This window comes from Sorex araneus, chromosome 6 (genome assembly GCF_027595985.1).
Source record: "Sorex araneus isolate mSorAra2 chromosome 6, mSorAra2.pri, whole genome shotgun sequence".
NCBI lineage: Eukaryota > Metazoa > Chordata > Mammalia > Eulipotyphla > Soricidae > Sorex > Sorex araneus.
The window spans coordinates 118,681,271-118,696,038 of NC_073307.1; the positions used below are offsets into that span (position 1 = coordinate 118,681,271).

General features: G+C 40.5%; 1 protein-coding gene and 1 pseudogene across 2 annotated transcripts in view; one reads left to right on the forward strand and one right to left on the reverse strand.

Annotated features, from left to right (window-relative positions):
• Positions 1 to 14,768, forward strand: part of LOC129405543 (uncharacterized) — a 468,293-nt pseudogene that overhangs the window by 350,358 nt on the left and 103,167 nt on the right.
• Positions 1 to 14,768, reverse strand: part of PIK3C2A (phosphatidylinositol-4-phosphate 3-kinase catalytic subunit type 2 alpha) — a 113,186-nt gene that overhangs the window by 20,635 nt on the left and 77,783 nt on the right. For both annotated transcript variants that reach the window (XM_055141271.1, XM_055141272.1), the window contains exons 18-23: positions 14,017 to 14,111; positions 13,135 to 13,315; positions 10,677 to 10,781; positions 9,609 to 9,701; positions 7,908 to 8,037; positions 2,494 to 2,630 (exon numbers count right to left, since the gene is read on the reverse strand). In XM_055141271.1, coding sequence (XP_054997246.1) covers positions 2,494 to 2,630; positions 7,908 to 8,037; positions 9,609 to 9,701; positions 10,677 to 10,781; positions 13,135 to 13,315; positions 14,017 to 14,111 — 741 coding nt within the window. The remainder of the gene's footprint in view (positions 1 to 2,493; positions 2,631 to 7,907; positions 8,038 to 9,608; positions 9,702 to 10,676; positions 10,782 to 13,134; positions 13,316 to 14,016; positions 14,112 to 14,768) is intronic.

Here is a 14,768-nt window from a genome sequence, read left to right on the forward strand (position 1 = left end):
CTGTGATTAGCCCTGAGCACCATCCGGTGTGGTCTCCCTCAAAAAAAAAAAAATCTCACAACAAATGATGTTGGTACCCTTATTATTCCCATTTTACATATTAAAGAAACAAGCAGGGGCCGGAGCGATAGCACAGCGAGGAGGGCGTTTGCCTTGCACGCGGCCAACCCAAGTTCAATCCCCGGCATCCCATATGGTCCCTATGGTCCCTTGAGCACTGCCAGGAGTAATTCCTGAGTGCAGAGCCAGGAGCAACCCCTGAGCATCACCGGGTGTGACCCAAAAAGCAAAAAAGAAAAGAAAAAATAGAGAAACAAACAGGTTAGTGTGCAACAGAACATAAATGTGATGTGATAGTCAAGTTTGAGGCTCAGGCAACGTGACTCCATCTTTTAATATTCACTCTTAACTTAGGAAAGCAGGTAAAAGGGCCAAATACATAAAAAATCAATGTATGTTATTTGACAGTTACTTTGTTGAACAATTCATCCCAAACCATGAGTCAACGTTACTCTATTATTAAGAACCAAGTTCAGGTCTCAGCAGCACTGCCTTCTGTAAGAGTGATGTGAAAGGGAGGAGACAGTGCTCCAAGGGCTGCATGTGGGAGGTCCAGCTTTGACCCCTGACACCTAATGGTGTTCCCAGCACCTGCTGGAGGGGTCCCCAAGCACAGAGCCAAGAGCAGCCCTGAGAACTGCAAGATGTGGCTCCCAAATGAACAAAAAACTGAAAAAAATTGAAAAGACCCAGAAAACACAAAACTCTTCTACCTTGTTGCTTAGATCAAGGGGAGTAGTTGCAAGTATCTATAAGTGTGATGTGACAATAATTTGAGATAAACATCTTCTTGGACTGGAAAGATATTTCAGGGGCTCAGGCACTTGGTTTGCATGTAGCCGACCCTAGTTAGATCTCCTCTAGCGGTCAGGACTGACCCCTGAGCACCGAGCCAGAAGTAAGCCCTCTGCACTGTCCAATCCCTCCGCCTTCTGCTCCAAACCTCCCCAAAACACAAAGAACAAATATTTTAAAACCTGAATCTTCCAAAATGACCTCTGAAAATGTTTCTGCATCTTTCTTAGACCTAGATATGACCATGTTAGGTCTCATCCCCCAAGAGCTGTCCCTTCCCTCTAATAGAACTCCAGAGGATAAAATACTGATGCACCAATAATGTCCCAATAATGTCAATATATAACATTTTAAGTAGCACTTTTTATATGCCATTTAATTCTCACACTCGTGCTGCTGCTTTACAACCACAGTACAGAACATCACAATATGGACACTGTAATGTTCAGCAGCAAAGGGCAATGAGGCACACAAAAAAGGGCCAAATAATTTGCCAAAGGGGTGAGGGAGATTGAGCTACTGAGTGACCTGCGGTCTGTAACTGAGCCAAGATTTGGACCCATTACCTGGCTTTTAACCACCACATTACAAAGCCGCTCTTATTTCCATAACTTATTTAGGTTTGGGGGGGAGGGGGGAACATGCATCCAAGAAGTCTCAGGAAGACTGGACTGATGTCCCGTAGAGCGCGGGCCACCTAGCTCTGTAGGCCAGGTAACTCGATACGCCAGCCTGGCGGTGCCAAGCAGTGTTGAGGGTCACCAGGACCATGCCTCGTGGTGCTGCGGGCAGATCAAACTTGAGCCTCACGTATGAGAAGATGCGCTCCCGCCCTCTGAGCTACCTCCCCAGGCTCTTCTTTTCTATAACTTTTCCCAAGGCCTTTGTGAAATATATTACTTTGTGAAAAATCTGTTTTCCAGACCTCTAAGTATATGTTTTTGTGGTAAACAGCACTGACTTCACCTAAATTTTTGTACTCTGTTGCATATTCCTTCTGTTACTTGGAGAAAAATTGCTTTAAAAATTTGGAGTAACCAATGACAGATAAGTGGATGATGACGATGTGATAAATTTACACAATGGAACACACCTGTATTCGCAGCTGTAAGGAATGATAGAATCATGCAATTTGCTGCAACATGGATGGTACTGGAAGATGTCATGTTAAAAGAAGCCAGCCAGAGATGAAAGATAAACACAGGATGATATCGCAGGATGATATGCAGTATTTAGAATAACTGGACGAGGGACTCCAACAGGAGATGATGCCTAGACCACCTTTGACCCCAGAGTATAGGGAGGAGAAAGGAACAGGGGAGAGGAAGAAGAGACAGATAAGAAGTAACAGGAGCAAGGGTCAAGGGGATTCAGGTACATCGGTGGTGCTAAGGAATGACAGAGCTAAATATCCAGAGTCAGCAACACTGAAATCATGAGACCCAAATCTCAACAACAGAACCTAAAAAGGTGCCTGTCTAGATGACAATTTTCAGCAGGGGCTGGAGGGTAGGGGAGGCAGCTTGGAACACTGGTGAAGGGTAGTTGACACTGGTGATGGGCCTGAAAGTCAAAACACATAAAGCTTATGCAAGGTATTTCTGACAGAATCATTTAGAATGGAGACTTGATAATCACCTTTTCATATTCCTCTTCAGAGGGATTATATTTCCTCAGCCACTCTGCCAGGGGCTTATCTTTAAAGGATCCCGTCACACCATATTCCACTTGGATTTTCCTGAGGGTATCTGAAGCAGGAACAAGCTCCACCATGCCTTGAACAATAAAACATTAAGCCATGTGAAAATGTCTCTCAAAAGACAGTCTTTACAAAACTGTTTTCAAACTTTGATATGACATCAGCTAGTGATTGTATTTAAAAATGTGATTGCACTTAAAAATATGGCAGTTCATGTTAGAAAAAATGATCAAATTAATTTTTCTGCTTTTCTAAAGTGCCCAATAAATAAAAGTTAAATCTGACTATATGAGATTTTCTGTAGATTGTCAACATTACATGTGGCCCTGTCTTACCTCGAGGATAAGATACTGATCTCAGGCATGAGATACACGCCATCCTATTTTATCATAAAAACCTTCTCTAGCCAGATGCAAGATAAAACAAGTTATGGTTGTCCTTTGATTACTTAATTCTCACATAGTTTTATCTCCCTAAGTGAAATGTCAACACAAAGATGGGCAAGATTTTCCCGTTTTGGGGTATTTGGCTTTTGTGTGTGTGTCCCATAAAACAGTGCTCAGGAGACCAAATGGGGTTCCAGGGATAGAATTCAGGTCAGCAGTGTACAAGGCATTCACCGTACCTGCTATACACTCTCTCTCTGGTCCCTGGGCAAATCATTTTTTTTTTTTTAAGCTTTTTGGGTCACACCTGGTGATGCACAGGGGTTACTCCTGGCTCTGCACTCAGGAATTACTCCTGGCAGTGCTCAGGAGACCATATGGGATGCTGGGATTCGAACAAGGGTCGGCCGAGTGCAAGGCAAACGCTCTACCTGCTGTGCTATCGCTCCAGCCCCGCTACAAGTCATTTTTTTTCTTTATATTCCCCCTAAAACCCCTTTGCTGCATCTGACAAGAGTGAAGTCATTTGGATCCTTTACTGTTGTTTTGATTATATCTAGCTACAGTGGCAATCTACTTAATTCAATGACATTTATTTTTTTTTTATTAGTTTATTTTTAATTAGAGAGTCATCGTGAGGTTACAGTTACAGATCCATACATCTTTGTGCACATGCTTCCCCCATACAAAGTTCAATAACCCATCCCTTCACCAGTGCCCATTCTCCACCACCCGTAAACCCAACATCCCTCCCCCCCTCCCCAGACCCATCTCCCCCCACCCCACCCTGCCACTATGGCAGGGAATTCCCTTTTGTTTTCTCTCTCTGATTAGGTGTTGTGGTTTGCAATAGAGGTGTTGAGTGGCCATTGTGTTCAGTCTCTAGTCTGTATTCCACCCGCCTCACCCTTCCCCCACATGACCTCCAACCACATTTTACTTGGTGGTCCCTTCCCTGAGTTACCCAGAATGAGAGACCAGCCTCCAAGCCATGGAAACCTTCTCCTGGTACTTATTTCTACTATTCTTGGGCGTTAGTCTTATAGTCTATTATTCTATATTCCACAGATGAGTGCAATCTTTCTATGTTTGTCTCTCTCTTTCTGACTCATTTCACTTAGCATGATACTTTCCATGTTGATCCACTTATATGCAAACGTCATGACCTCATTTTTTCTAACAGCTGCATAGTATTCCATTGTATAGATGTACCAGAGTTTCTTCAACCAGTCATCTGTTCTAGGGCACTCGGGTTTTTTCCAGATTCTGGCTATTGTAAACAGTGCTGCGGTGAACATATACGTGCATATGTCACTTCGACTATACTTTTTGGCTTTTCTGGGATATATTCCCAGCAGTGGTATTGCTGGGTCAAATGGGAGCTCAACCTCTAGTTTTTTGAGAATCGTCCATACTGTTTTCCAAAAGGGCTGAACTAGCCGGCATTCCCACCAGCAGTGTAGAAGGTCCCTTTCTGCCCACATCCTCTCCAACAGCGGTTGCTTTTGTTCTTTTGGATGTGTGCTAGTCTCTGTGGTGTGAGGTGGTATCTCATGGTTGTTTTGATCTGCATCTCTCTGACGACTAGTGATGTAGAGCACTTTTTCATGTGCCTTTTGGCCATTCGTATCTCTTCCTTGGTAAAGTTTCTGTTCATTTCTTCGCCCCATTTTTTGATGGGGTTGGATGTTTTCTTCTTGTAGAGTTCAACCAGTGCTTTATATACTCTTGATATCAACCCCTTATCTGATGGGTATTGTGTAAATATCCTTTCCCATTCTGTAGATAGTCTTTGTATTCTGGTCACTGTATCTTTTGCGGTGCAGAAGCTTTTTAGTTTAATGTAGTCCCATTTGTTGATCTCTGTTTTTACTAGATTGCTTAGTTCCGTGTCATCTTTGAAGATACCTTTATTTTCAATATCCTGGAGAGTTTTGCCGACCTTGTCTTCAATGTACCTTATGGTTTGTGGTCTGATGTTGAGGTCTTTAATCCATTTTGATCTGACTTTTGTGCATGGTGTCAGGTCGAGTTCTAAGCCCATTTTTTTGCATGTGATTGTCCAGTTGTGCCAGCACCATTTGTTAAAGAGACTTTCCTTGCTCCACTTCACATCTCTTGCTCCTTTATCAAAGATTAGATGATCATACATTTGAGGTTGTGTGTGGGGATATTCCACCCTGTTCCATTGGTCTGCAGCTCTGCCTTTGTTCCAGTACCATGCTGTTTTAATTGTTACCGCTTTGTAGTAGAGTTTAAGGTTGGGGAGGGTGATGCCTCCCATCATCTTTTTCCCAAGAATTGTTTTAGCTATCCGTGGGCATTTATTGTTCCATATAAATTTCAGGATTGCTTGCTCCGCTTCTTTGAAGAATGCCATGGGTATCCCTATAGGGATCGCATTAAATCTGTATAATGCTTTTGGGAGTATTGCCATTTTGACAATGTTTATTCTCCCTATCCATGAGCAGGGGATATGTTTCCATTTCCTCATGTCCTCTTTTATTTCATGGAGTAGAGTTATATAGTTTTCTTTGTAGAGGTCCTTTACTTCTTTAGTTAAGCTGATTCCAAGATATTTGATTTTCTGGGGCACAATTTTGAATGGGATTGCTTTTTTCATGTCCCTTTCCTCTGTCTCATTGTTTGCATATAGGAAGGCCATGGACTTTTGGGTATTGATTTTATAGCCTGCGACTTTACTGTATAGGTCAATTGTTTCTAAGAGTTTCTTACTAGAGCTTTTAGGTTTCTCTAGGTATAGCATCATATCGTCTGCGAATAGTGAGAGCTTGATTTCTTCCTTTCCGATCTGCAAAATGTTATATATTTTTTGGGGGGTGCCTCAGCAGTGTTTAGGGGTTACTTCTAGCTCAGCACTCTGGAATTACTCCTGGTGGTGCTCAGAGGACCATATGGGGTCCCAGGGATCAAACCCGGGTAAGTTGAGTGCAAGGCAAAAAAGTCCTACCTGCTCTACTATTGCTCTGGTCCCTCAATGAAAATTTTTATATGCAGGCAGATTTCTAATTTTATAATTAAATATACATTTACAGAAATTACTCTGCAGAAAGGAGTAGGCAAAAGTTCTTACTGCTATCTACGCAAGAAATGGTCTCTACCTGAGAGAAATTAAAACCAATACAAGGAAATATCTGGTGATATTCACAACTGATGCTGAGTCTAGAGATAGGAGATAAAATATGCTTATTAAAAACTTTACAGAAGGGGGTCAGGGAGCAGATCAACAAGCCCAAGTGCAAGCTTTGTATTACTACAGGGCACACAAGCTGGTTTAATCAGAGCTAGCATGACGAAAACTTATTAGCTCTATTTGTGAGTAAGTTTCATATGGGACTTTGCTCTTCTGTGTTCTACAATATCCAGATAAATTCTCAAAGACTATGGATCACTGAGACATTTACAGTGAGAAGAATCAAGTGATAAAGTAACTTAAAGTCACATATAATAAATGGCTGAAGAATCTGAAACTCAGATTATAATTTGGGCCATTATGAAGAAGAATTCAATTTAATTACATGATAGTTTTATGAAAAGAACAGAGACCAATGAGTAGACAATATTGGTGTCAGTTCTCATTTATCTGACTATAAGAAAGAAACACAATTATCAGAGCTATTCAGGATAGGAAAAATTACCTTCAAAAATTTAAGCAAAAGATGAATGGTAAATATAGAAGGATAATTATGTAAGATAAGCTTTATAATCTCTCAGGTGATTTTCAAAGTATATGTAATCAGAATCTATGAAGTATTTCACATTCTCATCAGCCATAAGTGATCTTTCCCTCCTTTAAAACCTTACAGTATTGCCTTTGTTATTCATTCACAGCTTCAAGCTTTCTAAAGCATTTTTCAATTACATATATTTTCTCCTCTCTAAAATAAAATCACAAGATAATAGCATTTGGAGACAGCAGCAATACAACATTTGCTGAATAATAATAATAATAGTGTCCAGGGAAGTAAGTCAGTGGCAGAAAGCATGCTTGGTCGGCCCTGGGTAGATTTTGCCACCAACTTCCTCCCATCCCTAAAAATAAAAGAATGAGTGCAGTTTATTGAGCAAATATTAAGTGACATTATGTATTACTCAGGTGTCTTACATTTATTATCATATCTCTGTGATAATGTGGGTGAATTATTATCCATACAACATGTGGTAAGAAAAAAAAATTAAGATGATTTGTGGTTTTTTTTTTTTTTTTTTTTTTTTTTTACTTTTTTGGGTCTCACCTGGTGATGAACAGGGGTTATTCCTGGCTTTGCACTCAGGAGTTACTCCTGGTGGTGCTCAGGGGACCATATGGGATGCTGGGGATTGAACCCGGGTCAGCCGCGTGCAAGGCAAACGCCCTACCCACTGTGCTATCGCTCCAGCCCAAAAACATTAAAATGATTGAAATCTGCTCTTCATAGAAAAAAGTTATAACCATTATTTTATTTTGCATAAATAAAATCAAACTCGATTTTATTTATTTATTTATTTATTTATTTATTTATTTTGGGGTCACACCCGGCGATACACAGGGGTTACTCCTGGCTCTTCACTCAGGAATTACCTCTGGCGGTGCTCAGGGGACCATATGGGATGCTGGGATTAGAACCCTGGTCGGCCGCGTGCAAGGCAAATGCCCTACCCGCTGTGCTATCGCTCCAGCCCCTCAAACTTGATTTTAAAACAAGTTTAAATAAAAAGCTAAAAAGACCCATAAGTCCTTGTTAAGTCTTAATGGACATTTCTAACAACAGCAAATCAGAATTTACCAGGGTTCTCCAATGACCTACTGAGCTGTGAACAATGAAATCAATGAAGTAACACTCAACTAAAATAAGAAACTGAGATCATAGTATAGTATCATTCTCTTAGGACAGATACATTCTGAGTTAAATTCACCAAGAAAGGAAAAAAAGAAAAAGATACCAAAACACAGATAATAGACATACCTCGATCTCTGCCAGTAGAGAGACATTTGAAAATAACCATCCTCAAATCTAGTCCCTCTTTCAGCCAGATCTTGTCCATAATCTTTATCATCTGTAAAGCTAACATATCTTGCCGAAGATCTTCACCAACCTTGAAATCAAGGAAACAAAATGAAAACCACAACTTTCTAGGAAACTTTAAAATAGATTGCATACTATAAAAGATGAGGGCTGGGGAATGGAGGAAAATAAAAAATTCAATGAACAGAATTGCCTTTTAATCTTTCTGCAGTAGCCTACAGAAAGCTACTTAACCACTTCATGTCTCCAAATACTTTAGGAGTTGATTTGCATGCCATGTGAATTGTGCTAAAAATTCTAAAATGGCAATATGGTGCTTGGGTCTGCCTGGGTCTGCCGTGTGCAAGGCAAACACCCTACTCGCTGTGCTATCACTCTGACCCCTCTTCAGCAACTTTTGACTCAAATCTCAGCATTACATATGGTTCCCTGAGCACTCCAGGAATCATTCCTGAGCACAGAACTAGAAATAGCCCCTGGGCACAACCAGGTTCAACCCTCCCCCCCCAAAAAAAAAACTAACTTTAAATTAAAAACAAATGGCAGGTCTACATATATATCAAAGGTGGATGAAAACAGGCTACCTATTTTATAAGCACCCAATTAATCATTAATCAATCTTATTGAATTAAATGAGATTCTCCAACACTCCTTCAAAACAATCATACTGAACTTTGATGATAAATTATTTGGCAGTACTCAACCCCTCACACTTCCCACAGTAAGATATAAATTTTAAAAAAGTGTCTGAGACCTCCCCGCATCTCCCCGCCCTTCCTGTTCCCTGACAGTCATGCCCGAGAACTGTCTTTGGGCGCCATCTAAGCGCATTAATGGCCATGATTCAGACTCACAAATGCATCTGGGAGGAGAGCAGCATGCCACAGAGATGCCTCCAGCCCCCAGTTATTTGAAAATTTTAGAATTCCGGAAGTGTGTGGCCACTTTCACGGCTGAGTGACACCTCATACTATTCATGGCAAGCAATGCAAAAAAAATTATTTGGCATCTACCTGAAGAGCAGGCTGGGGGGGGGGGGAGGTGGGAAGATTCAAAGTAATGGTGGTGGGAAGGCGCAGTGGTGGTGGGATTGGTGTTGAAATATTGACTGTAAACAATTATTGTGAACAACTTTATGAAAAATTTAAAAACTGAAAAAAAAAGTTTTTAAAATTGAGAGGTTCTGAGAGGCCAGAGCAATAGTACAGTGGGTAGGGTGCGTGCCTTGCACCTGGCCAGCTGGAGTATGATCCTCAGCATCTCATATGATACCCTGAACAAACCTGGAGTAAGTCCTGCATGAACAGCCAGGAGTAACCCCTGAGCACTGCCAGTTAAGACCCAAAAAAGAAAAAAAAAGTGTCTGAATGGCACTGCCTGAAATAACAATGTGCTCCGTTAGCATTGCCATATGTAATATATCTAGCTCAGAGTATCATTTGTACTAAATCTGTTTGAGAACAGTTAGTGATATTTCTTATTCAACCTAAATAACCCAATTTTCTGTTATAATTTGGAAAATGGAGTTTGAGGAAAGAAATATTAATTACCACTAAAAAACAGAATAACCTTGACCAAAGCAACAGTTCATCCCTAGCACCAAAATGAACAAAACCACCAAAAGAATCTTAATTGGCTCACCTTAAACATGACATTAATTTCTTCCCCCAATGGATCAGCATTTACCATTGCAACTTTCAAGGGCACAGCATTAGAACTGAAGAAGGAACAAGACTACAAATAAAACATGTTAAGCATTAGAAGTACTACACTGGAATAAAAAACAGGCCTATCATCTTCTTCAAGCTCGGCATTTCTTCTAGGCATCTGCTCCAGTACTACCCTGGCCTTTCAAAGTCACAAACACTAATGAGTGAACTGACTGCTTCTGCTGAATTCAGAGGAAATTCACTATTTGTATTACTACATGCCCAGTTCCAAATATTCAACTTTGATAATTACTCAAAATACGGCATATTTTTTCAAAAACAAAAAAATGGGGCTGGAGCTATAGTATAGCAGATAGGGTGTTTGCTTTGCATATAGCAAACCCAGTTTCAATCCCTGATACTCAATATGGTCCCCAGAGCCTGCTAAGAGTGATCCCGGAGCACTTTCAGTTGTGGCCCCCAAACAAAACAAAACAAGATATGTAGTATATTCTGATGGCAATGAAAAGTATCATGAACCTGGAAAGAGGCTCCCGAGCGATTCACAAGAAAAGGAAAAAAAGACTTTCTGTCATTGGATGGTTTAAATGATAGTCTTATGTACCTCTCAATAGCCATAATCACCATATAAAATAATTCAAGGTAGCAAGAAATTAAGTTTCTTCTGTCAGTAAAAATATACTGAGGTACGGGGCTGGAGCAATAGCATAGTGGGTAGGGTGCTTGCCTTGCACGCAGCCGACCTGTGTTTGATTCCTAGCATCCCATATGGTACCTGAGCACCACCAAGGATAATTCCTGAGTGCAGAGCCAGGAGTGACCCCTGTGCACTTTTTTGGGTATGACCCAAAAAGCAAAAAACAAACAAACAAACAAAAAAACAACAAAACCAAGGTAAACCTTGATCTTAAACAAACATCCATACTTATAGTCAAACTAAATAGGTTTTACCCACATCTGCCTCAAACACACCAATCTATTTGCTTTCCTCCTAAACATTATTTTGAAATTTAATATAAAATTGTATTTTATGTATCACCTTAATATTTAGTTCTTTTGCCACAAGACTTGGATTTAGAGGGAGACGGCATTTATTTTTTTGGAAAAAGGTCTGTACTCTTTCCATACTTCTTTGGAGAACCACCTAGAAAAAAAAAGAAAATGGTAAATACATAATGAAACTGAGGCCTATTTTTAAGATAACAAAATAGGAGTACCCAGTTTGATTTATTCTAGCGAAGCAAGATAGTTTTTATTGAATGAAACTTGCTTAGAAAGATGTAAAAAGACAGAAAGGAAATATATGTTCAAGAAAGAACATGGGCTTAAAGAACAAGCTGATGTGCATCCAGTTTTTTAAAAACCCAGCTAGGGGCCAGAGAGATATTACAGCGGGCAAGGCATATGCCTTGCATGTGGCCTCTCCTGGTGAGATCCTTGGTACCACATATGGTCCTCTGAGCCCCACCAGGAGTGATTCTGGCACAGAGCCAGGAGTAAGCCCTGAGAAAAAAAGACAAAATTATAAGGAGTCTGAGCTCCTGGTTTAAACAATACAAAGAGGTGCGGAGGAATGGCTCAGGGCCCAAAGCGTCTGCATTATAGAAGTGAGGCTTGAGTTTGAGTTCCAATGATGCCCACGTGTGCTGAGCATGCTGCGATGAAATTGTGATCTCCGGGCACCATAACTAAAGATGGAGGAGCACAATAGTCATTGCCATACATGGTGCACATGTGTGAGCACTTAGTGATGCATGGAAAGCATCTCAGGTGTGCGAGGACTACAACCAGATGTGCCAGACCTCTAGTAAGCACCACAATCAAGAGTTCATGGCCCTCATCATTGCAATGACAATAGCAATACAGGCAAAGGAAGATGGGAAAATAAACGTCTGAGGAGCTGGAGTGATAGCACAGGGCAAAGGGCATTTGCCTTGCATATAGCCGGCCCAGATTCAATTCCTGGCATGCCATATGGTCCTCCAAGCACTGCTAGGAGTAATTCCTGAGTGCAGAGCCAGGAATAAGCTCTGAGCATCATTGGGTGTGACCCATTTTAAGGAGAAGGAAAAAAAAAAAGGAATAAAATGAGCCTTTAAAATACTAGCCTAAATGAAAGAAATTAGACATAAAAGGCTATAAATTATATGAATCCACTTAAATAAAATGCCTAAAATAAGACAAATCCATAGAATAAAAGCAGATTGTTTCTTACAAGGGGGTGGGAGGAGGTGAAAGTGAGGGAGTGGTTAGTGGGTACAAGCTTTATTTTGGTGTGAATTTTCTGAAACTAAATAGTAGTATTGTCATGTAACATTGTAATTATACTAGAAAACATAAACCAGTTTAACTATAACTTAAAAATACCTATGATATTTTTATGTAGGTCTTACCTCAACACTATGTATTTTTCTATTAAAACCTTAGAACAGGGCCAGAGAGGTAGGACAGGTGGTTAAGGCACTAGCCTTGTATGCAGCCAGCTTGGCTTCTATCCTGGCATCCTCCAGGCTGGGAATGTGGTAGTGCACATGCCTTACGGCTGGAGAGCAGAGTTCCACCCCAGCACAAGGCAGATGAGGGAGGGGTAAAGAGTAGAATGGAGAGGGGCTGGAGCGATAGCACAGCGGGGAGGGCGTTTGCCTTGCATGTGGCCAACCCAGGTTTGAGTCCCAGCATCCCATATGGTCCCCTGAGCACCGCCAGGGGTAACTCCTGAGAGCAGAGCCAGGAGTAACCCCTGTGCATCGCCAGGTGTGACCCAAAAAGCAAAAAAACAAAAACAAACAAGAATAGAATGGAGGATCAGGATAGCTCAGTTAGCAGAACCTGGGTCAGCAAGCACGCAAGGTAAGTGCTCTACCTGCTGCACTGTCACTCCAGTCCAAGAGGACTATTCTCAATAGAAAGGAGTAAGTATGGGAATTAAAAAGCTTTGCTTTTGAGGTAGGCTATACAAAATCTACATAATTATGAAACTACCTGGACCTAATAAAATAGGTGGCCAAGTTTGCTGGGAAAAAGTCAGAATGTAATTATCAACTGTATTACTAGATAAGAATGGTAAGCAGTAAAATTTTACAGAAGCAATACCATTTAAAATAGTATCTAAGATATGAAATGCTTAGGGATTACACTTAGGAAAGACGAGAACTAAAAGCTAAATTATAAAATAGTGCCGGAGAAAATTAAGGAAGATCTAAACTATGGTAAAATAAACAGTGACATGGGTCAGAAAGACCCAGTAGTTGTAAACAGTCCATTTTCTACAAGTTTAGCTGTATGTAATCTTAATCTTAAGCAAAATTCCAGCTTGCTATTGCTCTAGAAACTGATGATTCTAAAGCTGATATGAATTTGTAAAGCACCTTAAAATATATGAAACCACTTTCAAAAAGACCAAAGATATTGGACACACAAAAGGAAGAAAAAAATATTTCCGTACGTAAGGTTACTTTAACTCCAAAATATTTATGTTGCCTCTTACGGGTACATACCTGTCTGGTTGATCCACTAGCTTGCCTTACTTTCTCCGCGACTCCTCCTAAAAGCTGCACAAGTTTTGTCTGCTTCAGAAGTTCTTCTCTGAGCCGTTTTCCTCCTACTGAGAGCAGAGCACCCAACACAAGCTCATAGCGAGCTCCAAAGTGTGCGTCATGCAGCGCATCCTTGAGAAGCCTAATACAGCAAAATACTTGTCAGCCACTTCTGAGCATCTTTCTCAAACGTCACTGTAATGAGTTTAATTTCTGGTACTCAAGAATCTCTTTTTTTTTTGGTTTTTGGGTCACACCCGGCAATGCACAGGGGTCACTCCTGGCTCATGCACTCAGGAATTACTCCTGGCGGTGCTCGGGGGACCATATGGGATGCTGGGAATCGAACCCGGGTTGGCTGCGTGCAAGGCAAAGGCCCTACCCGCTGTGCTATCACTCCAGCCCCCAGGAATTTCTTTTAAGATATCGAAACAAATAAAAATGTATCTACAATAAGAGCTCTATCATGACAAATGTCTTTGTAGCATTTATTTTTATTTATTTATTTTTTTTGGTCACACCCAGAGATGCTGAGGGTTTACTCCTGGCTTTGCACTCAGGAATTACTCCTAGCATTGCTTGGGGAACCATATGGGATGCCGGGGATCGAACCTGGGTCGGCCGCATGCAAGGCAAACGCCCTACCCGCTGTGCTATCGCTTCGGCCCCTGTAGTATTTGTTTTTAAATGCAAAAAATATTTTAGCATAAAAATTTACCCTCCACATAATATTACTTACAGGAACCATGTAAGTAATGTGAGTATAACATTTAGACTTTTTCAGCGTTTTCTCTGAAAGTAATAGAAAAGGAAATAAAGAACTCAGGAAATTGTAAATCTTACCAATATAAACTATGTGCTATGCGTATATTTCCCAAAGCTCTGGACAGAAGGAAGCGCAATAAAGAACTATTCAGGTAAATTTCGTATTTCAAAGCCTACATACAAAGAAAAATAAGAAATATTAGTGGCCAATCTTATACTACATAGGCTTATAAAAGAAATGATGTTAAGTATTACTCTTTTTTTTTTTTTTTTTGCTTTTTGGGTCATATCCAGTGATGCTCAGGGGTTATTCCTGGCTCTGCACTCAGGAATTGTGCAAGGCAAATGCCACTGTATTACTGTTCCAGCCCCTGAAGTATTACTCTTGCTGATAAGAGATGGTACTTAACTCACATCATAAAATATATCATAAAATTTACTTTACTAATAAAAATTAAATAGTTATACATAAACCTGTGAATAATACCACTTGTTAGCTATGTTTAAGTAGTCAGGAAAGAAAAATCAGCTAACAGCTCCAGTCTGATTTGTTCTAAGAATTTACAGCATTTGTAAGGTTAAAAATCCAGATATATTTAGTATGTGGAAGCTGTCAATAATGGGGAAAAGTTCACATTAAATCAATTTTAATTTACCTTAGCATTTCAATGCTACAATAGCATTTTTATTTTTAAATTTTCTGCATTTTTGATCACACCTGGCAATGCTCAGGGATTATTCCTGGCTCTGTACTCAGTGATCACTCCTGATGGTGCTTGGGTGACCATACGGGCTGCTGGGGATCGAATCTGTGTTGTGTGCATGGAAGA